At 39.4% G+C, this 27,216-nt stretch overlaps 1 protein-coding gene across 2 annotated transcripts in view; it reads right to left on the bottom strand.

Annotated features, from left to right (window-relative positions):
* Positions 1–10,342: 10,342 nt before the first annotated feature.
* The window catches only part of LOC137033664 (serine/threonine-protein kinase PAK 3), a 64,029-nt gene continuing 47,155 nt past the window's right edge, over positions 10,343–27,216 (bottom strand). For both annotated transcript variants that reach the window (XM_067405806.1, XM_067405807.1), the window contains 10 exons: positions 20,575–20,727; positions 19,025–19,199; positions 18,228–18,291; positions 16,863–16,911; positions 16,661–16,773; positions 15,840–15,957; positions 15,635–15,734; positions 15,318–15,514; positions 13,469–13,606; positions 10,343–11,614 (listed from right to left, as the gene is read on the bottom strand). In XM_067405806.1, coding sequence (XP_067261907.1) covers positions 11,525–11,614; positions 13,469–13,606; positions 15,318–15,514; positions 15,635–15,734; positions 15,840–15,957; positions 16,661–16,773; positions 16,863–16,911; positions 18,228–18,291; positions 19,025–19,199; positions 20,575–20,727 — 1,197 coding nt within the window. In that variant the 3' untranslated portion in view covers positions 10,343–11,524. The remainder of the gene's footprint in view (positions 11,615–13,468; positions 13,607–15,317; positions 15,515–15,634; positions 15,735–15,839; positions 15,958–16,660; positions 16,774–16,862; positions 16,912–18,227; positions 18,292–19,024; positions 19,200–20,574; positions 20,728–27,216) is intronic.

Raw genomic sequence — 27,216 nt, 5'->3', positions numbered from 1 at the left:
TTTTTGTTTTTTGTTTTCTTCAGTGAATTCTAAGCACATGACCTACATTCATGGCCAAATTTTTCCACTTTTCATGCCTAATTAAAAGGGCCATGAACTGAGAAATCAAATTTTCCCTGATTTTTTGACAAATAAGAGAACTTCCTTGTTATTCCAAAAAACAGCTCTTATTGAAACCAAGCTGCCAAACAAGATTAATACATTAGCACAAGACAGCCTGCACTGACACAGAAACAACACCGACTTCTTCAACATCGACTCTCAGTGAAGCGATATGGACAGACTGAGTGATACTAGAATCACTTGACTAAAAATAACGTTACATTGGCTTTTTATATTCAACTATGTGAATATAGTAGTATAGTGTAGTCTCAGTAGAACGTTTGACACAGGCTGTGCAAAAACACTTTTAAGGAATGATCAAAGCCTCTATATACCACTTCATTTCACTATTAGCTACTATGAAAAGGAGAAACTGCAATGCACAATATGGCAGAACAGGTCCTGCCGTCTAAATAAAGGAGCCATTCACCCATTGGTAAACCATCACGTCACTGCAGCTGCCGTTAGAAGCTCTGGTTACCATAGAAATAGTCAGGCCCTGTCCACAGTGGCTGGACCAACTTGCCCATATTTTCACCTGCCCATTTTTCCTGCTTTTCAACACATGAAATTGAAATTGGGGTGAATGCAGTGAAAACATTACATTGGATAGCAATGTTGTAGTTCGAGAACAGCTCATTTTCATGAAACCAGAATAGAGATATTTACACTAAGAGCGTGCTATTGCACGCTGCAGTGGTGTAAAGTATTTGAGTAAATGTAATTAGTTATTGTTCTTAAGCAACTTTTTGGCTACTTTGTAGTTTTACTGAGTAACCTGATCTAAGCCAGATTCGATTCGTATGGTTTTGTCTGCTCTAAAAATTCAGTTTGTTCAACTAGCTTCATGCAACAGGCCTTAGGCAAGAGGATGTTGTTCAAGTGGTTTTAGCTGTTTGTGTTTGGCACATCATGTCCTCAGGAATTATTATGGGAGCCTGTGAGGACCATTCTGAGTTGCTGTTTACACAACACCATGTTCAACTAAAAACGGAAAAGTTTTTATGCGTTTTGGCCATTAATTTACACAACAACAGCGTTTTGGCAGCCTGAAATTGCAAGCTTTTGAAATCGTGTTTCAAAGTGCATGTTTTTTTTTTTGTTTTTTGTTTTTTAAATGATACCGCTATCATCCCCATGTAAATTACAAAAATGTGAATTTGTGAAAACGGTGACCTCATGTGCATGCGTATTACATGTTCAGTTTATAGGCGCTTAGTTTTTCTTTACAAAGTGACATCGCCAACTACTGGCCTGGCAGCAGAATAAAGCCCTTTTAGGCATTTTCATGGATCCGTCAATGTTAACAATGTTGTCGTCTGTACGCGGAAAAAGCAAGGAAAAAATGTACAGTTTTTAGTACATTACATTTAGTACATCATTTTTAGCTTTGTCGTGTAAACGTAATCCCAGAAGAGCAGAATATGCATAGACAAGCAGGACAGGGATAGTTTATTGTTCATTGTCTTTTGCATTTATAAAACTAAGTAATGCATTTGAAATTAAAATATTAGGTGTGTCAGAACAGGGAACCTGTGTTTATATTTTAGAACTATATTAGCATTTGTTTCTGTTTTCTACAATTGTTTGTTGAATATGTACAAAAAATAAAACAACCACAAACTTCCATGGCCATAGTCATCATTAGTCAGACGATAACAACATTCCCAGGTATAACAAAATATGTTCTAGGAACATTTTCCTAGATTCCCATTAGGTTATGAAAAAGTTATTTCTGAATGTTCGCTGAATTTTCAAAAACGTCTATGGGAATGTTACTTTTGGATGTTCTCTGAAAATGTCGGAAAAACATCCAACTAAAATGATAAAAAAAAATGTTCCATGAACAATGTATAGAGAATGTTTCTGTAATGTTTTGACATTGTTTAAGACCAGATAACTTTACACAAGAGTTCTATTAACGTTACAGGAAGAATGTTTGTTCATAACTTTGAGAGAACTTTGACGGAACGTATGCAAAAGTCTGACAATGTACCGTGTTATCTGGATTCAAAGGTCAAGAACTTTCAACAAGTCAGAAACAATAGGGTGGTGGAAGGCATGGGTGCCTGTGAGCTTCTGAAAACATCAGCATTATCTGCTCGAATGGCTGTTGTGAAGCTGACATCTGTGCAAGAATCTTCTCATAACATCTTTGTGTAGCTAATTTAAACTCAAAAAAATAAAAAGACCACTGTGCCCACACTCTTCTGTTACTTGCTGGTGTTTGTTGCAACACTCTGAAAAGCACATTTTCAAGATTCAAGGCCTTTGGTCTGTGAATTTCAACATCTTCAGTTGATGCATTAAATCACTTAAGTACACTGTATGTTGCCTATAGTGAAACCACATTTTGTGGTTAATTAAGACTGTCCACTTGTAGAAGGTTCTACAAACTGCTCCCTCTCTTCCATATCGTCCTTTTCTGCAGTAACAATACACAAAACCATGCAGTGTTCACTCATAATAGAATTATTTATCACCTAGCAACTCAAATAAGAAAAAGAACAAAGTAGCTAGACTAACATAACTACAGAATTTACAGTAACAGTGTTGTGTTGTGCTGACATCTAGTGGTGACATCTAGTTACCATAGAGCAAACACACAATGTTATATATGTTGTATACACAAATTATTATTTAAATATATATTACATTATAATACCCCCTCTGAACATAAAAATATATTTCTATTTTTGTAGTGATAACTATTACAATTACAATATTATTCATAGAAAAATGACAAAATTGAAATTTATTAAACATGTATGCAACTTAATAAAACATACAAATATGTCTTCTAAACTATGTCTTCACTATCTGTAATATGTCAATCAGACAATTTTCCTGAAATGAAGAGCACAAATCAACAAATCCTGGAGGATGACCTCCTTGGGTGCTCTAATGTTTGATAAGGACTGTTGCTCAACATGTCTCCATACAAAATCCCTCAAAGGTGCTCAATTATGGTACAGTTGGATGACATACTTGTCCACCACAGGAACTTCACCTTGGGAGAATGTCATTGTCATGAAAAAGTGACCAACAATGCAGCGAAAGAGGAGAGGGTAGCATCTTCTGTTTAAAAAAAAGTGTAGGAATTCATGACACCATTGATAAAGCACATCTCCCTTACACCTTTAGCGCTCATATCCCCATGTAAGAACTTTACTACAGCAGAATTTTACTGTGGGGACCAGGCACTTCTCACTGCATGTCTCCCCTTTGTGAGACATTTTAGATGCTGTTAGATTCATAATGACTGACTTGAGGTCTGTCCCAATTTGCATATGCACTATTCTATGCCGTCTTGTAGTAGTGCAAGTGGTGTGTTCACACTGATAACCCCCCTTTAAAAACCCGGATGATGCACTTAATTACCCCCCCCCCAAAAAAACAACCAAAAAAAAAAAAAAAAAAAAAAAAAAAAAAGTGTGGGATGTTGGACACTTCATGCAGTCACCTGTTGCAGCTTTCTTTCTTGCCAGAAGTCTTCATTTTGATAACATGGGTCTTGGAAAAAGCTAAATGAGTTTCTTGCACTTTGGCTGCAGTAGGTTTCTGTGTGGAGAACAACCATGAATTTTACTGAGACAGGTTGCATATTATGAAATTAAACAGTCACTCTTATTGTAACGAAGGTGGGACTCAGAGTAAGATCCAAATGCAGCGTTTATTAGAAGTAAGAGTGGTCGTACGGGCAGGGTCAAAACAGAAACAAACAGGAACAGTGAGGAACAGGCAGAGTCGTAGTCAGGGTACAGGCAAGGATCGAGGCAGGCAGCAATGGGTCATAAAACAGGAATCAGGCAGGAACAGTAACAAAATGGGTAAACAGGGATATAACGCTCGGAAATGTCACACTGGGTAAACAAGACTTTGCGATTGGATGGTGTGATTGAGAGTCCTTTTATTGTCCAGGTAACAAGCTGCAGCTGGGTGTAGTGATTAGTGTGGAGTGTGCATGACTGTATGTGGCAACAGGTGATTGGTGGAGTGAGTGCATGTGATTGACAGGGAGGATTATGGGAAATGGAGTCCGGAGTGAATAGGAAAAAACTGTGACCGTGACACTTATAGCTTTTGCCAGCTCTGAGACATTTTCCTGGTCTTTTCTTAGGATAAATCACTCATCACGAAATAAAATTTTCCATTCCAATTATAGATTTTTCAAGGGACCTTATTACAGGTCCACTGTTATTTTAATTTTGCAAAAATGTTCACACTTAAAACATGGATTTGGTCATTTTGTTGGAAATAAGTCTCCTAACCAGTATAAAAGTAATGCATTAAAAGTAATGCATTACAATATTGTGTTACTCCCTAAATAATGTAACTAACTATGTTACTTTTTATGGAAACTAATGCGCTACATTACTTTTGAGTCAATTTTTCTCATCTGGGCTGGGCTTGCTTGTTTTATAATAGCAAATGGCAAATTTAAAGGCCCATTCACAACAAAAGTGAAATGAATAAGCCTCAGACTAAAAGAAAATGCAAACCTTTCAGCTGTGCTGTCTACTGGATTGCAGAAGAATATGAAGCAAGGGAAGAATGTTCAACGCTTACTTCAGCAATAATAATAATAAAAAATGAAACACAAATGTGATTTTTAAGAAATGTCAGTTTAAGTTGCTTTGAGTTAAAACAGCTCAAACATGGATTTTAGTCTGGGACTAGGCTTAAGCCTTGTCTGTGAATCTGAGGGTACGTATATTTTATTATTTAACATATTTAATTACTGTAGGTTTGAGTAACATTCTGAGATTGCATTTCACTGTTTGCATTCATTTTGAGGAATACTGAATCTGTGAGATGAGTAAATGCATGCAAACATTTAGTCTAGAACTACAATAACCATCATGTTTACACAGCACACACAAAGCTCTTACTCACGATTTCTCTCAACATGGGACAGGACAGCTGTCAGTCAATAAATGGGAAAACAAAGTAATTTGCGTTCCTTTTTTGAAAAAAAGTGATTCAGATATTTTGTTTAAAATAGATAAGTAACATGTTACTTTATTAGTTACTTGAATAAAGTAATCCGATTACATAATTTGTAATGCTTTACCCCCTAGACACTGATTATAATGGACCCATTGTCTTTGTCGCATCACGCCACTCACATCCGATGTAGACACAGTGTAACAAAGCATCTGTGTATATCTATGGTTGTAATGTTAGCTATAGTAACAGGACAGTTTTGCGTGTACTTGTTTGTCTGGAGCTGGTGTGCTGCTGGTGACTAACAACGAACTCTTCTTTGTACATACTCTTGTGTACTGTATGTTAATTTTTTGTTCTTCCTTGTCTTTCGTTTTGCATCTTTGCTTTGCTTTAGCAATGATAAAGAAACATCCACTCTTGCATTGCGTGTTTGTGCATTTGGGGGCGGAGCAATGAAGGGAGGCGTCTGTTTGTTTGGGCTGATTTCAAATATCAACAGTGTTTCTCAGAAATCGCTTACTGCACCTTTAATATTGTTTAAAAACATCCAGGTACATCTTATGCAGTTGGTTAAGGAACAGTGTACAGAGCTGTGATCTTGACAAATGGAGACAAATTTGAAGAAATTAAAAATAAGACCATTTTGTTAAACATTTTTAAAATTCTTGTAGGCCTATATTTTCTTACACATCCTACAGGTTATTTTATAGTTTGATGGCTTTACTGTTATTCTAAAATGTAATATATGCAGAGGTGTAAAGTACTTGAGTAAATGTAATTAGTTACAGTATCTTTTTGGCTACTTTGTAGTATCAAAGATATTGGCAACTTTTACTCTCTACTTGACTACATTTTTTAACAAGTAAATGTACTTTTTACTCCACTACATTTGTGATGAGTAATGCAATTACAAATTGCATTTTTCATGGCAGCTCAATTTTTCTGCAGCAGTTTGTTTCTGATATAAAGAAGCGATATCGCCATCTAAGGCCATTGAATGCACTATATCTTGTGCATTTTGCCTTTACTCACCCAAAGCTTGTCAACAATGATATTTTACGTGAATGTGAGTGCATTAGTTGCTGATCGACTGATTTATTAGATGAGGAAATGACTGCAGCTGGTGATGAGGCTCAAACCAGCACATACAGTAGACTTTGACTATTTAATTTTACTTAAAATTGTTTTATTTATCCGCTATATTGACAAGACCGTTCTGACGGATATTGGTTTACTTATGGCATTTCTGTGCACTTGAGCACAACTGAGACTTGAGAGTTTGTAGACGTTAAAAGGTTGTTGTGTCGACCTTGATTTGTTGCAATATTGAGGTGTTCAGTTTTATTTTGATTTTAGAAAATAAACTTGATTTCTCATCTTACAAATCAATTGTTTCTAATTGTCACGGTCATGTCTCTCAGGACTAGTGCATCTCTAAGCCTATATTCAGAATGAGTAAAATACTTAAGTACTGTTAAAATCAGATACTTTAAGACTTTTACTCAAGTCGTATTGGAATTGGTGACTTGTAACTTGTAGTGGAGTCATTTTCAATGTAAGGTATCAGTACTTTTACTCAAGTATGGTTTTCAGGTACTCTTTACACCTCTGAATATATGTAGGAGAATAAGTATGCTTGTCCAAACTTTAGAGTCCAGTTCTCACTATTAACTAACTAGACTTTTGCCTCAAATAACTCCTTATTACTGCTTATTAATAATTAGTAAGGTAGTTGTTAAGTAGGATTAAGGGATGTAGAATACTGTCACGCAGAATAAGGCATTACTATGTGCTTTATAAGTACTAATAAACAGCCAATATCCTAACAATATGCATGCTAATAAACAACTAGTTAAGAGTGAGAATTAGACACTAAACTTAAGCGTTACCAAACTTTTAACTCTGTGTTTCTCAACTCCAGTCCAGGGGACCCACCTTCCAGAGTGTTTTAGGTGACACCCAAAGTGAGTTTGTCCACAAGGCTATGGCCATAGACACATGGCTTTAACAGTATATTTAATAATGTAGAAAATCAATAGAATTCCTTGTAGTTCTAGAAGTTCACCTACAGAAAAGGACAAGAAAACAGTTCTCTTAAATTAAATAAAACTTTCAGGTAAATCAAGAAGAAGAAACGATTAAGACGGTTAGGATTTAAATGTGAAAAGTTATATTGTAACTTTTGAACCATTAGCATTCGGCTAAAATGCGCAAGGAAAAGGGGCTATTTGAGAGAATCACTGCAAATTACTACTGTTTGTTTCAAGTAAAATGACTGGCAGACATCATGAGCGGCCGAATGATTCACTGGAACTGTAGAATATAGTATTTAGCTTCGGACTGATGTGTATTTGACTAAAAACCAGCATTCTGTTCAAGATTTTTCCCTTTTTATTATATATATATTTTTTTATATTTCAGTCCAGTTCCGAAACTGTAGCTTTTTTGTTTTACACTCAAGACACAGCCATGCACAATTTAGAATTCAAAAAGTATATTGCTTCAACCACAATTTAAAATAGCTTATCCAAAACAATAGTTTCCCCCCTCTATCATACGCCTCACATCCAGCCTTCTTTCAAAGAGCAGGGGAGGGGCTTGCTGAGATGAGTCCAGCAGTTCTCAAATGTCATAATTAGAATAATAATTTAAAAAGAAAACATTTGTGTTTGTAAGCATGTACAGTCTTGTTTCTTTCTCATATTAGACACCGATAGAGGAATTTTGTCACAGCACGTGTACAGGGTTCACACATTCAGAAGAAAAGGGAAATTTACAAGAGACAAGAGGAATCCTGGAGTGAGTCGTTGCGCTTTCCACATTGGTGGCGCTTCTCAACCTTTTACGTTTTCATGTGCTCCTAGTTCACATCAGGTCCGAGCCTTGATTAAATACGAAGGGTCTTTCAAAAGCGAAGTCCACGAGCTATAAATAAATTTGCATTGTGTTTGAGAGTGTGTTTCTCCTGGCACATCTGCTCCAGTACAGGGGTAGGCTGCAGTATAGGTCGCGCGGCGAGTGTTAGCCTGGTTAATGGGGCTGTAGTCTCCGTTACAGGCACAAGATGCTGCTATCTGTAGGGTTTGCAAAACCATGTCCATCATAGTTTTGATCTGTTGTATTTCTTGGAACCAGGGTGCACAATATTTACAAATACATATCAAAGAGCAGCCTGAATATTACTGTCGTAAGGTTTTCATAAAAAAAGAATAAAACACAACAATGTACATTAAACATCATCCTCAAAATACCTTTTGTAATGCTAACTTATCAAAGGTTATCAGAGCTGAAGGAAAGTAATTCAGTTATGTCATGCATGAAACTGGTTCCTACGATAACTCCCATTTACCTGCTTTGATACTCACTGTAGGTGGGGTTGTGACATCCATTGCGATATACACGGAAGCAGTAGCACTATTTAGATATTGCTATCCATGCCTGTAGATGTCTATGGTTGTCGCTAACTACTGTACTATATCTACTCTAGTACCCTTCTGTCTATGGTGGGGTAGTCTAGGTGTAGTATCCTGAATTTTCACAGTGATTTGAAAGACAGACTAAATGCAGGCTGAGGTTATCCTATCTACGCACAAACATAGCACAACTCTCACACAAACACTCATTTGTAAAGAAAGATATCAAGTCGACATGATCTATCAGACACCTACATCCTCTACAAGGGCGTACACTTAAGACTTCTACTCATGTACTGTATGAATCAATATTCTTAAACCAAGGGAGAATTAAGATAACCTCAGCAAAAATCAAACATTTTTAACTTGTGACCGTAGTTGAAAAAGGCATCAGAAATAGCACCCCTATTGATGATTGTTGCAAACCGGAAAGTCTTAGAAACTAAAGAGCGCCGACGAGTGTGAAGGGGGTTGGATTTACAGACTGTTCTCTTAGGGACCATTCACACAAGATGCGATCTAGTGTTCACAACGGAACGGAGTAGAACTGTTTGCAACCCACCGTCTTGGGCGGAACGTTCTCTACGCAAGTATGCAAACGCTTGCCGAAATGTACGCTCCCGTTGCGTACCGTGCATTATTTTCTTACTGTTGCTTTTATAAATCTCGGTTTTCTAGGCAGTGGATTTATCTGTCATCAAACTGAATGTTATTATTCCAAGTAGCTGGCTACATATAAACGTTTATAAGATGAAATTTGCTCAGCAAGAAACTGCACTCCTTGTGGCAATGAGAATGCAATGTGTACCGACACTGAAACTGGGCTTGCGTAGCTTGAAGTGTCTGCGTAATTATGTAGAGCTTTGAGCCTTAAAAACATGGCACTCATGTTGCAAGACAAAACAGAGACTGGCGCCAACAATGTAAAAACAATAATGAGTCTTATGTGAATGGCCCTTCATCATGCAAATATTTTCAGCCAATCACTGCTCTCTGAAAGATGTCAAAACACCAGCATGGATTTCATACTCCATAATGCCCAAGAAGTAGCACATTAGCCTGCTCTACATTTGGCTCCTCATGGCTTGGTTTTCAGCATTTTTCATTTTCTCGTAAAATGCATAGTATAGAGACCTATGTGTTGTGGTATTCATGCCTGAATGCTGGGTCCTATGGCAGAGATATTGCACAAGAAAACACAGTCTGTGAATCCATGAAAGAGAGAGAGGTGCTTTCTAGCAAAGTCAGGATGCATTTTGCCTTCCAAGGATTTGATCTGTTTAATACAATAGCAAAGTGGCTTCTGTATCAAATATTCTGAGGAAATTTTATGAAACATTGTCCAAGTTACATTTAACCCCCAAATCACAAGAAATATGAAATTATGTTTTGCTTCAAGAAAATGAAGCCTGTTTTAGGAACCATTAAGATTTATTGAATTGTTAGATTATTTCATAATAATAATCTAAAGATAATATTAGGAGAAAAAAACCTTCTCTTAATATTTATAATTCTTATTACTATAATGAAAAAAATGCTCTCATTAATTTAAAAAAATTAAGAATTTAAACTGTGTTGACCATGCTATTAATTCATGGTTTAAATGGATGAAAAAACGTATATTACAGTGTTTCTACTGTAATACAGTAATAAACCATTGTGTTCCATTCCATTCCAACAGGTGGAAAAAACTTTATCAAAGTCAAACAAAAAATATATCAAAGTCTGCCTATTTTTAAGACTATTAATATTAAGCTATTGTATTAAGACATTATTACTTATGTTTTAAAGGGTTAGTTCACCCAAAAATGAAAATTCTGTCATTAATTATTCACCCTCATGTCATTCTACACCTGTAAGACCTTTTCATCTTCGGAACACAAATGAAGATATAAAACAAAATAACGACTTTATTCAACAATATCTAGTGATGGGCGATTTCAAAACACTGTTTCATGAAACTTTGAAGCTTTACGAATCTTTTGTTTCGAATCAGTGTTCAGAGCGTGAATCAAACTGCCAAAGTCACGCCCCCCAGTGGTGAACCATTGAAATTTCGAAACACTTATGAGGAAATGAAACCTTGTTTACTGAAATCATGTGACAATTTGTTACATGCTCTGAACCACTGATTCAAAACAAAAGATTCGTAAAGTTTTGAAGCTGGGCATCTGAAAGTGTTAATTATCTTGCTGTAAATGAGTCATCGGATTTTACCAAAAATATCTTAATTTGTGTTCTGAAGATGAATGAAAGTTTTATGGGTTTTATGGAATCACATGAGGGTGAGTAATTTTTATTTTTGGGTGAACTAACCCTTTAATACAAAAGCTTAATGTTAATAGTCTTAATAAAAGGCAGACTTAGTTTATTCATAATAGAATTTCTCTGTTAATTTTGGGATTAAATTTGACCTGGGCATGTTTTTGTGAGATTCATCTTTGTTCTTAAATGTTTCTTGCTCTCAAGCCCTCTCTCTCTCTCTATCATACTATCGTATGTTCTCTGATTTTTTGCACACACAGTGTAGAAAGGAAATGATTGCTGTGAATAGCTGTGGTAGACAGTCATGCAGATGTCTTGAGGAGATCCCGAGATTTGGAGGTACACTTCTTCAGGCACAGGAAAAACTCTGTAAAACCCAAAGAAGGTTGCTAGTAATCCAAGACAGTACAGAATAGATTAAATAAGAGATTGGATGATCTACTGTAATCCACAACATCTTTCATTCCAGAGAGAAGGAACACAGGAGTTGTTTTTCAGTTTGTCTCCTTTCCAGATGTGTAGAGGTGAACACACACTGATGGACTGGTGCAGCAGTTCCATACATCACAACGTGTGTGTGAAGGCGGGCAGCAGGGCCAATCCCATCCCAAAGGCCTTGAATTGCCGTCAATCACCCTTATAAGGGCAAGTGCGTGTGCAAGCATGTGCTTGTGTTAGTGTTTGTGTCCAGATTCAGATATTGTGTAATTGTGCTTTCACACATAAACACACTGTACCTGCACTTTGTGCGTGTGAATGTGTATGCATGTGTGTGTGGGTAAGGGGAACACATCCTAGCGGCTGCTATTCTTGATGGCTTCCTTGGCAGCTACAATCAGCGGAGTCAAACTGGACAGGGGCTTGGCAAGCTTCAGGAATGAGTGCTGTAAAGAGAAAGAACACATTTAGAACTTATTTTTTTTTATCTGTTTTTGTCTAAATATTCCTTTATAACCTTGTGATCTGTTACAGTTCTAAGAGAGCATTGCAGATTTATTTTCAAGTCCACTTCCAGAAAAATCATCTACTGCCTAAGCAGCAGCATGCTCTTCTGAGGGTTTAGCCTTAGCTCAACACTCTGCAAATGGTTGAGAACCAAATCCCGATGACAAATTGCTAACTCCCGTGTCTGCACCAAAATAAGCCAATCATTGATGAAGTTCAAAACCAGCACATCGGGGCCAGAGCGGCATCCATACACTTCACAGAGCTAGAGGTTTGTCTCCAAAAGCAAACCTGAAGAACAGCTTGTGTCTCTGGACGATCTGAATATGAAAATATACAACCTTCAGATTTATCGTAAGAAACCAATCTCGGGTTCGAACTTGAGACAGAATGAACTTTAGCATCAGCATCCCAATTGACAGCTAGCAGCACCAAGTCAGGAGCTTTTTAATTGCCTCATCAGCTAAACCAGAGTGTTCATCCATCTCCTTCATGTCAGCTTCATAAGCCCCCATAGTATGCAAAGCCGCACACGTCTGACCGGCAGCCATATAGGATTTGCTGATCAGAGCAGATGTTTCTCTACACAGCTTAGCCAGCAGCAAAGGCCAGAACATCCAAGTGGGAGTTGAGGTTTGCCAGAGATGAGTCTTTGACCACCAGCATCTCCACATACCACTGTTTCGCCATTTTGAAAACAGTGGCAAAGTCCAAAGCAGCTAGATTAGTGAGCCACGCTGAAAACACTCCAGCTCAATCCAGTTTAGATAGAGCCTGAGGCTGGGCAAATTCATTCCAATTCAGCCATTTTATCTATTGTATCTTTTAAAGGGGACCTATTTTGCCCTTTTTTACAAGATGTAATATAAGTCTCATGTGTCCCCAAAATGTATCTGTGAAGTTTCATTTATTATAGCTTTTCAATTTTGCCCCTATTTGGGTGTGTCCCTTTAAATGTAAATGAGCTGCTGCTCCCGGTCCCCTTTCCAGAAGAGGGTGGAGCTTTAATAGTTCACTCTTTGGATACTCAATAACAACAAAACTAGAGAATCTCACGCAGCCAAAATGCATGTCCAAACCGGAGTCAGACACTGATGAATAGACTCGGAAAAAGTTACAACTTTTTGAATGCAACTGGACATTTCTGAATGATTAGTGGATACATTTATGTAGTTGTTGTGGAGTTAAGTCTATTCAATTCTTCGAATAGTATGTACCATTATGTTAATCTTTTGTGCAAATCCAGCATTAAACTGACCCTTTTTTGTGAAGCAGTCCGGTGTTCTGACGAATAATGCAACCAACACTATATTTGCATTGTGCTACCTACTGTTTTAATGGGAGGCTGAAAAATCTAAGCAGGTTGCACAAATCGTCACACTGGCGTAAAATGATTTGAACAAATATAGCACTTTACCGACTTTTTTCGGCACATTTCCTTCATAAATGAAATTCAGCCACCATGCCCTCAGTGGTGAAGGGATGTCCAGAGCCTGCTGGGAATCTATGGAGACTCTTATGTTCATTGGTACATCCAATAACAGAACATTTGTAATGTTTTTTGGTGCAGACATTGTACTTCTCCAGCTGCTACAGTGAATAAATAGAAATGGCAGACTGCTGCGGCTCTGCATAGTATGAGGTACTGTATAATGTGTACAAATGAAGTAAAAAAAAAAAAAAAAAAAATATATATATATATATATATATATATATATATATATATATATATATATATATATAAATACTGTATTTTATACAGTAATACAGATGTCTGAAGCGTAGTTTGTTACCTGCAGCAATTCTTTAGCTGACCCTCTCCGGTCTACATCCATCTCCAGACAGCGGTTCAGGAAGTCTCGAAACACTGAGGATAGCCGTTCAGGATTTTGTAGCTCTGGAGTTCCATTGGTTGCAATTAAATATAGGGCCTACCACAAGGGAAAAACATTAATGTAGAATTATATAATTATATAATTATAGAAAAGTCTGCATATCCAATCCAAGTTACAATGCAGCAAAAAAAGGTAAATGTTCACACATGAATGTTATTTCTACCAATTTTATTTTTTTAAATAATGCTTTTCATGCAATGTGTAATATAGCTGTTTGTGAGAAAATGGGTGATGCTGCAATGTATATTGTGATAAAATTAAAGTGTTTTTTGACCTTGGATGTATGTAAATCTATTGTAGGAGACCTTTAAAACAAACAGGGCTTGACATTAACTTTTATGCTCACCAGCAACTGTGGCTAGTGGATTTCCATTTTCACTGGCCACAATTTTAACATCTGTAAGGAACCCCCCATCGGCCCAAAAACCGACAGCGTTGGGCGATGCCTTTTCAGCATCTCTATTAAGTTCACTTAATTTCACTCGTTTAATCTGACTCCAATTTCAAATGATTATTACACTTAGGTTGTGTTTCCAATTAGAAATTCATCATTAGTTATGCATTAATTTAGATATTTGATGATTCTGGATATCCCATATTTCAATTGTTCAGTCATTAGGGACCCGATGCCGCACACAGAGATACTCGCCCCGGGATTTCGCGGTAAACTCACGGACATAAACTCGCCAGTCTGATCTTTGTCAGAGGGTGTAATAAGTTGGTTAATACCTTTAGTCGGTTGCCTACTGCTCACACAAACAAAAGTTTTTTTTTAATTTAGCCACTTCCATACAACTTGCTAAATCAGCGGTAAACAGAAATCAAAAGGTCTAACATGGGGGGAAATTGCCATATAGATATTTCTAATATTATCTCATAATTTGGCTGCAGGTATAATAGGCTGCTGTCACTAAGTAAGATCTGACGCATGGATCCATTAAACTGTTACACATGCGCTTCCTGAATTGTTTACGTTCACTTAAAACATAACTGACTGTGTTTATGTGAATCCTCGCCAAGACTGGCATTTTGACATTATTTTATGTGTGTTTCAATGTTTAAGCTCAACAAACAGTGAAAAAAACTCAATCTAGTATTGAGAGGTGGCTTTATGTGCGTGCACTTTGGTGTGAGAACAAAATTTGCAGGAATGAGTAAAATTATGTGCAATACATGCAAACCCAGGCTGAAATTCAAGTCCTGTAACACCAACAATATTATCTGGAGCAAATTAAATGAGTGAGTGAGGGGAGGCTATAGTTGAAATATATATGTAATACACACACACACACACACACACACATTTATATATATATATATATATATATATATATATATATATAAAGTTCAACTAAAGTGGCTAGTAGGAGTGACTGCATTACACGCCACTGCTGAAATCCACCCACATTTGGCAGGTTTGCGGATGTTAATGTCAAGCCTTGAAAACAAAACCAGGAATGTTTAAAATAGCATTGTAGGAGCACTTTAATTGTTTTTACTCCTTAGGTCTTCAACAAGCAATCACCAGTTATTAAGCGATCGAGACATTTGTGTTACCAGCTCAGATGCTTTACTACTTAGACCAACCCAAGATTTGCCACCTCAACAAAGTTAACTACTGTACTTAGCAAATAAAGTCTAATCAGCTTCAGTTTGTTGTAGAAAAATTACTGCATTTAGGATTAGTTGCCATTTTTTGAAAAAGGATATGTATAATGTTGCTTTATAAAGCTCTGTAAGGTCTTACCCTGAGTGGGTTCTCATTCAGGTATGGTGGTTCTCCCTCCACCATTTCAATAGCCATGATGCCCAGAGACCAGATGTCCACTTTGGGGCCATAGGCCTTCCGGGTTACGACCTCTGGGGCCATCCAGTAGGGTGTGCCCACCATAGTGCTACGCTTGTTCTGCTCAGGTGTGATCTGAGCACAAAACCCGAAATCCGCTATAGAAAGAAAGAGAGAGGGTTAAGACGTTGGTCTTGATGCATAGCAGGAAATTGCATTGACATTTTCTAAGGAATTTGTGCTTATAACAACAGTAATAAAAAAAAAAAGTAACTCACTGAGTTTCACCGAACCGTCCATGCCCAGTAGAATGTTGTCACTCTTGATATCTCTATGAATCACCTGATTGGAATGGAGGAAGTCTAGAGCCTGTAGACACTGTGAAGATATACACATCCAAAGAGTCAGATCAAATCATAATTCATAGTAATTCAGAGTCTGTAGGTTTGTAAATATGTAGTGTAAATTGAGTGTATTTGTTACCTCTCTGCACACTGCAGCAATCTGTCCCTCATCCATGCAGGTCTCGGTTACCACATCAGTGAGTGAACCACCTGCCAGATACTCCATCACCACCCACAACTCATCTCCTACTAGATAACTGAGACAGAAAGATGAAAACAGTTTATATTACAGGCAATCTTCAACCTGACCACTAAATGAGAAGTAAGATGATAGTAGCCTGGTGCCTGAATTTAAGGTCTAGTACATCTCTATAGGTAGTTTTCAGTATTTCAATTTGGACAAAAAGTTACACGTTTTTTTAATGGCATTTACAATTATTCATATACCAGATGCTTTTATCCAAAAAGACTATTAGCAGAAATATTAAAGAAAACAATATATGAAAAATATTTAGAAAACAATTGTTAAAAATTACATTAACATTATGACTATCGATAGAATAAATGAACCAATATTAATCAAGTTTTGGCCATTATCATGATTAATTTCACATTTTGCCATTTGTAGTCCATTTAGTTATATGCATCCATTTTCTATTTTCAGGAAAGAAAAGAAAACAATAAAATAATATGCAAACTAATTCAAATAAATAATAGCATTTTTATTTTTAATTTGCTAAATTTCATATTAATAAAAACAACTATTTTTCCCAAACTGTCACAATGTATTTGAGAATACTTCCATGAACAATTTACACAGAAATGTTCTGTTAATGAATAAGAGCAAAGTCATTAAAATAATAATTAATAATAAAATAAATATTTTAAAAAAGTTGTAATTAATTGCATTAATTTAATGCTAACACGTCAGTTAACATATATTAATGTTGAAGGTTGTACCTGTCCAAGTAGTTGACTATATTGGGGTTTTTGTTTTCCCTCATAACAAGAATCTCGTTAATAATGAGCTCTTTCTTTGGCTGCTGTTGCAGATTCATCTGTTTAATGGCCACCTGAACAGAGTAAAAGGGAGAGAGGTCAGCAAAGGTCATCAGGAGGTCATGTGGAGGCTTTCTTCAGATCGAAACATAATCTGGTTTACCTCTTGTCCTGTTGCAATGTCAATAGCTGTGTATACTGTCCCAGATGCCCTTAAAACACAAAGCGGAGAAACAGGTTAAAACTTTTCTATACTGTAGTGACTTAGCACAGACTCATACATTATTCAGTGACCAATAGAGGGCAGCACTGGATTTCTTAATGTCCTCAGAGATCACCTCTCAAGAAATATGAACATGTATATGGGTGGGTAACTCACATGTCCTGCTGTGTGATATGCTATACTTTCTAAACAACATTTTTCTAATTTAGCTTTAATGACCTCACGTTGCTTGGAAGACTACATTTGTGTTTTTACAAATGCATTTGTGAGATTAAAACAAATCCAACACAAATTCACAGGGATATGAAATATCTAACCTTTGACCTCTATACTGTCTGACCCTGTGACCCATATTCATAGCAGTATACTGGGGTATTTACACAAGGCTGAAAGAAAAAAAAAGCGATGCATGAAGATTAACATAATCTTACCAGTGTTATCAGTGTATAATTCCCCACTATCTCATACACACATATAGGAGTAATACGTACACAGTACAGAGGCTGCTGCTCTGCTTGATATATGAGGCTGTATATCTCCATTGAAAAGTATTAATTGGTCATGTCAATCCATGAACACACACCTTTTCTCTCTTTCTAGGGCACCAGGCCACAGATTATTATCAAGGTGCATGAATAATAGAGCAAGGGTGCAACTGGATCAGGTGCATTCAGGTTAATGCCACATGGAAACACCCTTGGACTGATCCTGGAGCAGTATTTGGTGCTCAGCAACTGACAGGAACATGTACAAGTCTGAAATCATTTAGGCAGAAATGCAATGGTAATAAAGAAATATAAACCAATTTATGTGTTTAATTTAATTACTTTTATTATGCAATAACTGAAAATAAAATAAAAATAAAAAAAAAAAAGTTGAAAAAAAAAAAAAAAAGCATAAAAAACTGTCTATTCTAATTGACACCCTCATGTAAACATGTATGATTTTAGAACACCTGGAATACAATGTAAGAGTCATATGGGCTATTTTTATGATCATTTATGGCACTTTTTTGGAGACTGACAATCAATGGCCAGTATCTACTTTTTTGGAAAAGAAAAGCATAAACATTCCTGCAAACATTTGAGAAAACAGCCTTTTGTGATCCATTAAAAAAAACTCATTTAGAGTGAATAGTTGCTTTGAGAGGAGGTCAGCTGATAAACTCAAAACACACTCAACTCCTCTCTCCTTCTCTTTGGACTTCTTCTTGACTTCTTAAACCTGACATCCAACCAATGAGAGGTGTGGTGTGTGAGTTTGGGTGGGTATGTGTGCATAGATGATGACTGTGGATAAACATACCCTTGTCCTATTTTCTCAAATCGTGTATATTTCTTCTTGGGATCACCAACACTAACAATGCTTCCTGGAAGAAAGAGGAGAGCCCTGTAAGACTATATCCACACAGAAGCAAACGTATACAAACAGAGCTTTTGGACAGTTAACTGCTGAAGAGAGATGCATGATGAGTTTGGTTAACAAAATAAATAATTGTTAATGGTGGTCAGTGACATAGATCTGTTTGAGTGTGGCAGAGTAAGAACAGTAATCTCTGTCTGTTATAAGAACTATAATCTCTGTTTTAGTGCTTAGTGCTGTGAGTAATCTCAATCACATGTGTAGTCAAATGGAAAAAAAGACAATGATTCACAGAGAGCACACAAAAGAGACCTGATCTGCATTCCTAAACAAATGTGCATAAGATATGTATTGGAATTTTATTAGAATTTGGAACCAACTCCAAAAGATCCTAATGGGATGGAATAAGAGTTATGTACGGAAATCCTACAGGATTTTTGATTATGAGAGTCCTTTAAATTCTTTTAAATGTCCTGCAGGGGCATTTTATTTTAGGTGTTTTATAAGTGTTAGCAGATATTAAGCAGACAGTCTACTAATACTCTAATGACAGCTACTTGACATGTAGTTGCAAAGTTACTTATAGTTAGTAGAATGTCTAAAGTGGACTATAAAAATAAAGTGTTATCAAAGTTACTTGTGCTCTTAAGCCAAATATTGCTACAGTATCTTATTACAGTTAAATAAATAATATTCTACCACCACATATGCAGCTAAAATCAACACTCTTGCCCACATACTGAGTTTTTCCAGTATTTCCTCATCTGTCATCTTGGATTTCTTTCTCTGTCTGTCGGTGTGACGGTACAGCGTACTAGACGTGTTCTCAGGCTGGACTTGTGACTCTGGAGGGGTCGTGACCTCTTTGACAGAAGCAGGAGGTGCAGTCGGCTCAATAACAGAGCGTGTGAAGATCTACAAAAAAAAAGTGATAAGAGTAAATGCATAGAAATAGAACTTCATGTATGAGAGAAACAGACAAGGATGAAAGGAGATATGATACAGTTCTTAATTGTTTCTCCTAGACAAAAAGATTAAATAGAGATCAAATAGAGACTTTAAGGGTGTGTTCACACTTGTAGTTTGGATCTCTTGGTTCTTTTGGTCTGGACCAAAAAAGAAAATGATATAATTAGTTCTGGTTTGCTTAGTTATTTTTTAAGTCACAGTGAACCAAAAGTTGCGACCAACTTTACATCAGTAGCCTATTGTGACATATTTTCCAAGTAAAGCAGAATACTGAATGAGAAAAATAGGCTTGTTTTTTTCCTGCTAGGAATGATTGGATCTAGAAAAGTGGGCGTTCTATTCAGCTCACTGTAAAATCTCGCAGCACGGAAGGGAGGGAACATTCAACCCAAGCTGTCAAATTGACATAATCAGAGAAGGAAGGTCATTCCTGTGGGTAAGTACATTTTCAGATTTTGATCAAAGATTGACAAATGCAGTTCCAAACGTAGGTTCGGGAGGAGCCTAAACATTCAGTCCTGTCAATCATCATTACGCACGTACTATATAAACCGCAAACACCGCGTCATTCCATTGACAAATTTTCCGGGCAACCCTCCTCTTCCCCGTCTCCTCTAATTCTCTCTTTTCTCCTATGCGCAGCTCCATGGGGGAGCTCGAGCCTCCCCTGCAGACAGCAAGCCAAGTTCTTTTTACTATTAACCGTCAAGACTGAATAGGCAGGCGAACTCATTAAAAAAAAAAAAAAAAAAAAAGAAATTGTTTTTTTAATCAACTTGTTTGGATAAATTGTTCTCCACAAGACTAGTAATGTGCACTAACAAAGTAAATAGGTTCAACTTTGATTACATGCCAACTTTAACACTGAAGCTAAAGATACAAAACATAAGGTTACAACCTGATTGGACAGCTTTTATGATGTATTTTTTGTGACGGAACTTACCGAGCATTCAAAACATTGCTAAAACTGTACTAAAAGTGTGCTGTGTGTCTTTGGTCTGTGTTGCATTCATATTTTAGTCAAACCACACCAAAGTTAATTTCGAAGCAGACCAGGACCCCATGAAAATGTGGGTCTTGGTCTGCTTGTTTGGTGTGCACCAGGGTTCGGATGGCAGTGTTCAATCTTATTGAAATGAATCGCACTAATAGAGCAATCACCAGAGTTTGCTTTAATCGAACCAAACCAAGTGTGAACACACCAAGTCTCCCACTTCTCAGATTTTTCTCCTGAGAAAGTACCCTAGTAGTCTAACATCTCCAGAATTTTGTACATTATTTAACATGTATTTGTTCATAAAAATAAACATGCTGTACTAACAGATTTGGTGTGCTCGGGCCGTGGAGCAATGATGGGTGGAACTTCATCATCATCCTCCTCATCTTCTTCTTCCTCTTCGTCCTCCTCTTCCTCGTCTTCTTCTTCAGACACCGGAGGTGCAATAGGAGGTTCAGAAGTTGTCTTAGCCCCTTGCTGCACTCCCACACAGACACACACATGAGTAGAGTGCAAACAGGGTTGAGCACTTGATCCACAATCAATAAATATCACAAATTCATCATTGCACTGCTCATTTGCAGCCTTCATAATTAGCACATTTAAACAAGAGCACAATGTTCTACATATATAATTCAAGCTGTTAGGGTAGGCCTATAATACTTTGTTTCAGTCATTTCAACCTCTAGAGGGCGTCATAAATAAACCTGAGTGAATTGAGTAGTTTTCTACACTGTTGCCACATGACAATGTCACAGTCAATTTGTACAGTTATATTTTTAAATACATTTTAGTTTTTAGTTTTTATTTTACTTTTGTCAGTCTGATCAAATAATGAGTCAAAACTGCTGCAAGTACTTCTGGTTTATTCATCACACAGTTAAACAAAGCAAACTGCATTGTAGATACAGTAGCCAGTGCAGTTGTATACTTCACATTTTGCAAATGTAGCAGGCCATCTATGTTTTTAAAATGTGTATACTATGCACAGTACATACTATTTGTTGCAGCACAAGAAAGTATGTACGTATGCTAAGTATGCTAATCTTTATGCTAGTTTGCTAATTATTTTTATGTAGGCTACATTCATGTGTGTTTTAATTTGCTGACAAGATTTGCTAAAGGACTATATATTGTTATTGCTGTGCTATGTCTGTTTGGTATGTGTATCTGGATAAAGATTGTACAGTTAAAGTAGTTCATAAATCCACCACAGACTCTTTACAAAGCCAACTGAGACTAAGAGAACTGAAATTATTAAAGGCAGCATTATCATATGTGAATGGATATTCACAAGACCAGTGAAAACCCAAAGATACTATCAAACATTTCATAATCTAACCCATTCAGTACAAACACATATCGACAACACAAGTGAGGTTTGGGATCAATGTCTTTAAAAACCAGCAGCGATGTTGTGATGATTAAATGATGAAAGGTTGATTTGTACTGCTAAAAGAAGCTTTGGTTTGAGACACTAAACTACACTATAAAAAATAAAAGCTCCCAAAGGCGGTCTTCCTAGCAATGCCATAGAAGAACCATTTTGGGTTCCCCAAAGAACCTTTTAGAGAACATCAAATTTTTTTCTTAGTGTGAAAAACATTTAAAAAATGTAAAGAAACTTTTGTGCAATGGAAGATTCAATGGATGGTTAAAGGTTCTTCATGGAACCATCAATGCCAATTAAGAACCTTTATTTTTAAGTGTACATTCTGAACATTCAATTCAGAGCACTTGTTTTGTCAAAATGCATGGTAATCAAAACACCCAAGGCAACTGAAAACAAAGCAGTCTACTTCCTAAAAAGTAAGCATTAAATTAACCCATATGCTCTACAAGGTGAATCTGAGATAAAACAGCAGCCTTATTCATGTAAAGGTCACACTCACAGGATTAAGCATCACATGCATTTTCATATTTTTCTCTGTCAATCAGAAACTGGAATTTGGGCCAAAAAAAATAAATCTAAACCTGAAATATAAGGAAGAGATTCCAGAAGCGTCCAGCACCTGTTGGTATGAGATGAATGGCGAAAGATAAAAGACACACATACACACACTTGCATGCATGTGACGCTGTTGTTGTATGTTTTCATGGTCAACTGCAGTTTAGGGAGTATTTAATAAGGCAAGCAGCATTTTTATAGATAGCTAGCAAGCAGAGGGGAAAAAATAAGAATGATATAAAAATGACCTAAACTGACATTAAGGCCCCTACATTTATTTCGTTTTAAGACCCCAAGAAATAACAAACTGGAGAATTCCTAAAAGTTGGCAAAACTATTTTAAAAATGAACTACATATGACATCAAGAATGTCAAGTAGCAGTCATGCCTTGATAGTAAACCTCTGGCCTAGATAGAAATTCACTCTTTAGATTAAGTTCTTCTGCAGTATGATGGTTGCCATCTAGACATTCCAACATGTAGAAGATCATGGTTTTGTGACATAATCTAAATTTTATTGGATATATTACAAAATGGACAAACCCATTAATATGTTCTGCTTCAACTTCCTGTTTCAATAGTAAATACAGGAAATACATGATTTTCTGAATACAGGAAAGACAAATGCAGTCGTCAAATGATTTCATGGGGTCTTTGTTAATATGTTGCTGTATTCTGCACTAGCTTTGTTGTGCATCTTACCTACATTTCCATTGCAGTTTTGTTTTAGATGAGAAATAAAACATTGTGTCAGAGATATTACTGAGAAATTACTCTAGAAATTCAGTGTGCAGCATTGAAAAACTTTTTCTGCAGTAAGTACAGTGTAGACTATAAAACGTCTCAGGTTACAGATGTAACCCTGGTTCCCTGAGTAGGGAACGAGACGCTGCGTGGTAACGCATTGGGAACCTTCTGCGTGATGTCGTCACTGAAGCACTCATGTATCTAACCAATCGCGTAGCGAGACGTCAGAGACGGGTGACGTCACGGACCAGGAAACTATAAAGCATACCCGGATGCAGAGCACGCTAGCTTCTGGAAAAGTCTGAGACAAATGCTCGCAAGTATGCAGGGGGTACGGCAAGAGACGCAGCGTCTCGTTCCCTACTCAGGGAACCAGGGTTACATCTGTAACCTGAGACGTTCCCTTTCGTGGGAACTGTCGACGCTGCGTGGTAACGCATTGGGAACGCTATCCCAACTGTGCCGTAGCGGCAAATACTTGCCAGGTTATCTTGGCAGAACTGATGACCCCGTAGTGGAGCCGACATCAAGGTTATAAAACCTTACAAACGTGTGCTGACATGACCAGCCAGCCGCGTCACAAATGTCACCGATGGAGACACCTGACATCAAGGCTTTTGATGCCGCCATACCCCGCGTAGAATGGGCACGGACATTCAGAGGAGAAGGCTGTCCGGCCGCATCATATGCAAGTGTGATGGCCTCGACCACCCACTTGCTCATCCTCTGCTTAGATGCAGGGCCCCCTTTTTTAGGGGACCCATAACAGACAAAAAGCTGATCAGTCTTACGCCACAGGGCAGCTCTGTGGACGTAAGTATCCAAGGCCCTCACAGGGCAGAGCAGATTTAGTTTTTCCTGATCCGAAGATTTAAAAGGAGGAGGGCAGAAAGCCTGGAGCACAATGGGACCTGGAACGTGGGTAGGGACCTTAGGGACATAGCCCGGTCTAGGATGCAGGAATGCTTTCACCATTCCTGGAGCAAATTCAAGGTATGAGGGAGCAACTGACAGTGCTTGTAAATCTCCTATCCTTTTCAGAGAAGTGATAGCAAGTAGGAAAATAGTCTTTAGAGTGAGGAACCTCTCAGGAACCTCCTCTATTGGTTCAAAGGGCGCCTCGGCCAACCCTTGTAAAACCACGGCCAGGTCCCAGGCCGGAACCAGTGTGCGCACTGGAGGCCTCAACCTCAGTGTGCCACGGAGGAAGCGAGTGACCAGGGGGTCTCGACCCACCGAAAGGCCACCTACAAGGGGAATATGAAAGGCAGATATAGCCGCAACGTAAACCTTTAACGTTGAAGGGGATAGGCCCTCCGAGAACTTTTCTTGGAGAAATGTAAGCACGTGGCTAATAGAGGCGTGGACAGGGTCCACATTAATACGTCTGCACCAGGCAGAGAACAGATTCCACTTGTATAAATAAAGCTTCCTCGTGGCGGGAGCTCTGGAGTTTAATATGGTCTCCACAACCTCGGTTGGGAGACCAGCATCTACGAACCTGGCCCCCTCAGAGGCCAGGCCCATAGTTTCCATAATTCTGGGCGGGGGTGTATTATCCGGCCGCCCGCTTGTGACAGGAGGTCCTGTCTGAGGGGAAGCTCCATTGGGGAGCCGTCTAGTAGGGACACTAGGTCCGAGAACCATATTCTGGTTGGCCAAAAGGGAGCCACCAGTATTAGGCTGACCCCCTCCCGGCGTACTTTCTCCAGAACTCCCGGGAGCAAGGCGATCGGGGGAAATGCATACAGACGCCGCCTCGGCCACGTCTGTACCATGGCATCCAGCCCCAGAGGTGCTGGATGGGTGAGGGAGTACCAGAGTGGACACTGGGTTGACTCTCCCGAAGCAAATAGGTCGACTTCCGCTCGACCGAAATTTTTCCATAGGAGATCCACCACTTCTGGGTGAAGTCTCCACTCCCCGGGCCTCGGGCCCTGCCTCGACAGGGCGTCTGCTCCCATATTTTGGCGACCTGGGATGTAAGCTGCTCTCAGGGAGAGCAGCTTCCCTTGGGCCCACAGGAGGATCTGACGGGCCAAGTAATAAAGTTGGCGAGACCGCAAACCCCCCTGATGATTTATATAGGCGACCACAGCAGTGTTGTCCGTGCGGACCAACACATGATGGCCTCTCAGGTCTGGGAGAAAGTGTTTCAATGCCAGAGACACCGCCATCATCTCCAGCCGATTTATGTGCCAGGAGAGCTGATGGACCTTCCATGAGCCCTGAGCTGGATGGCCACTCATGATCGCCCCCCAGCCCGTGAGGGAAGCGTCTGTCGTAAGCATTACGCGACGACCAGAAGTCCCCAGCACGGGTCCCTGGGACAGGAACCAGGAATCTTTCCACATGACCAGAGCACGAAGGCATCGTCGTGAGACTTTGATCATGCGAAAAGGATTTCCCCTCGGGGAGAATCCCCTGGTCCTGAGCCACCACTGTAAGGGTCTCATGTGCAGGAGGCCAAAAGGTATCACGTTGGACGCAGCTGCCATCAGACCCAACAGCCTCTGGACCTGTTTTACAGTGAATGACTGGCCTAACTTCACCCCTTTCATAGCCATAAGAATGGCACTCACCCGAGCGGGAGACAGATGTGCCCGCATCGTGGTGGAGTCCCAAACTACCCCCAGATAAGTGATAGTTTGAACCGGAACTAGCACACTCTTTTTTGCGTTGAGCCTCAGCCCAAGCCTCTCCATGTGACGCAGAACAACATCTCGATGCTGGACTGCCAGTTGCTCTGACTGAGCTAGAATCAACCAATCGTCGATGTAATTCAGCACGCGGATGCCCTGAAGCCTTAGCGGGGCCAGAGCCGCATCCACGCACTTCGTGAATGTGCGGGGTGATAACGATAGGCCAAACGGAAGAACCTTGTACTGGAAAGCTTCGCCCCCGAAAGCAAACCTGAGGAACTTCCTGTGAGAAGGATGGGTGGACACATGAAAGTATGCATCTTTCAGGTCTATCGCCACAAACCAGTCCTCGGACCTGATCTGTGGGATAATCTGTTTGAGTGTAAGCATCTTGAACTTGAGCTTCTGGATTGAGCGATTTAACACGCGTAAATCTATGATAGGACGTAGTCCTCCATCCTTCTTTGGAACAATGAAGTAACGGCTGTAGAAGCCTGACAGCTTGCTGGGAGGAGGGACCCTTTCTATAGCTCCTTTTTGCAAGAGTGTCATAACCTCTTGTTCCATCACCAGAGACTGCTCGGGGGTCACCACTGTGGGAAGGACCCCATTGAATATGGGCGGGCGAGACCCGAACTGTATTCTGTAACCCTTTTCTATCATGAGCAGCACCCAATTTGATATATTTGGAAGTAGTTTCCACTCTGCCAAAAAATCTACTAAGGGAACCAGTCTCTCGAGACTGGTCTCTGGTGTTTTTTGAGCACTTGGCTCGGTGATCTGACACGGCGCGCCGGCAGACAACCGAATCAAGTGGCCGGCCCTCCTCGAAGGACCGGCGGGGACAGCCGTGCCCTGACGCACACTGGGTGGCAGGGTTGACGGAATGTCCCCCTGAGGGTTCCGAAGGGAAGCGGGGATTAGATGTATTTTTTCCCGGCTTCCTCCGGAGGGGACCACCCTCATTGGGTCCTGACCCACAGATGTCAGGACCGCTTTGAAGCCTTCCTGGCGATGATAACGGCCCGCAGGTCCGTTTTACCCTTGGAAGGCTTCTTATGAGCGGACCGACCCGGTCCCCAAGCTGTTTGTGGGGGAGCTCGAGTGGCCACGCTCACTTTCTGTTGCGCTCTGTGGTGCGCTGAGGAGCTCGTGGACGGCCGAGGCTGCTCCCGCTCAGGTGTGGAGGTAGTGTCCCTACCTCGGTGTGGAGGTCCGTGAAAAACGGCAAACCCCGACGCTGGGGTAGCGACCGAGCGGGCAGAAAGCGCTCATCTAGCTTACTTTTTGGTTTCGGTTCTGCCCGCTCTGCTGGCCAATCAATCTTTAACTTGGCCACAGCCCTGGTCACTACCTCCAGGAGCTCCTCATATGCTGGGGAAGAGGATGGCGGGTCCTCTTCCCCAGTCTCGACGCTCACCACATCAACCTCCTCGGAGGAAGAGAGGTGAAGCGCCGGTGTCTCTCTCCGGGGGGAAGAAACCGCAACGCGTGCTTCCGCCGCCTGAGAAGAGACACTGGGGCTGGCGGGTAAAGGGCGAGATAAGGCTGGGCCCGTCTCAACCCCCTCCGCCAGCTCCATCTGCGAACCCCACGACAGTAGCCGGCGCTGCGCCTCAGCAGCAGCAG

The sequence above is a fragment of the Chanodichthys erythropterus genome, chromosome 13 (genome assembly GCF_024489055.1).
Source record: "Chanodichthys erythropterus isolate Z2021 chromosome 13, ASM2448905v1, whole genome shotgun sequence".
In the NCBI taxonomy this organism is placed as follows: Eukaryota; Metazoa; Chordata; class Actinopteri; order Cypriniformes; family Xenocyprididae; genus Chanodichthys; species Chanodichthys erythropterus.
The sequence above is the reverse complement of the archived record's forward strand: the minus strand, read 5'-3'. Positions and strand labels throughout refer to the sequence as shown.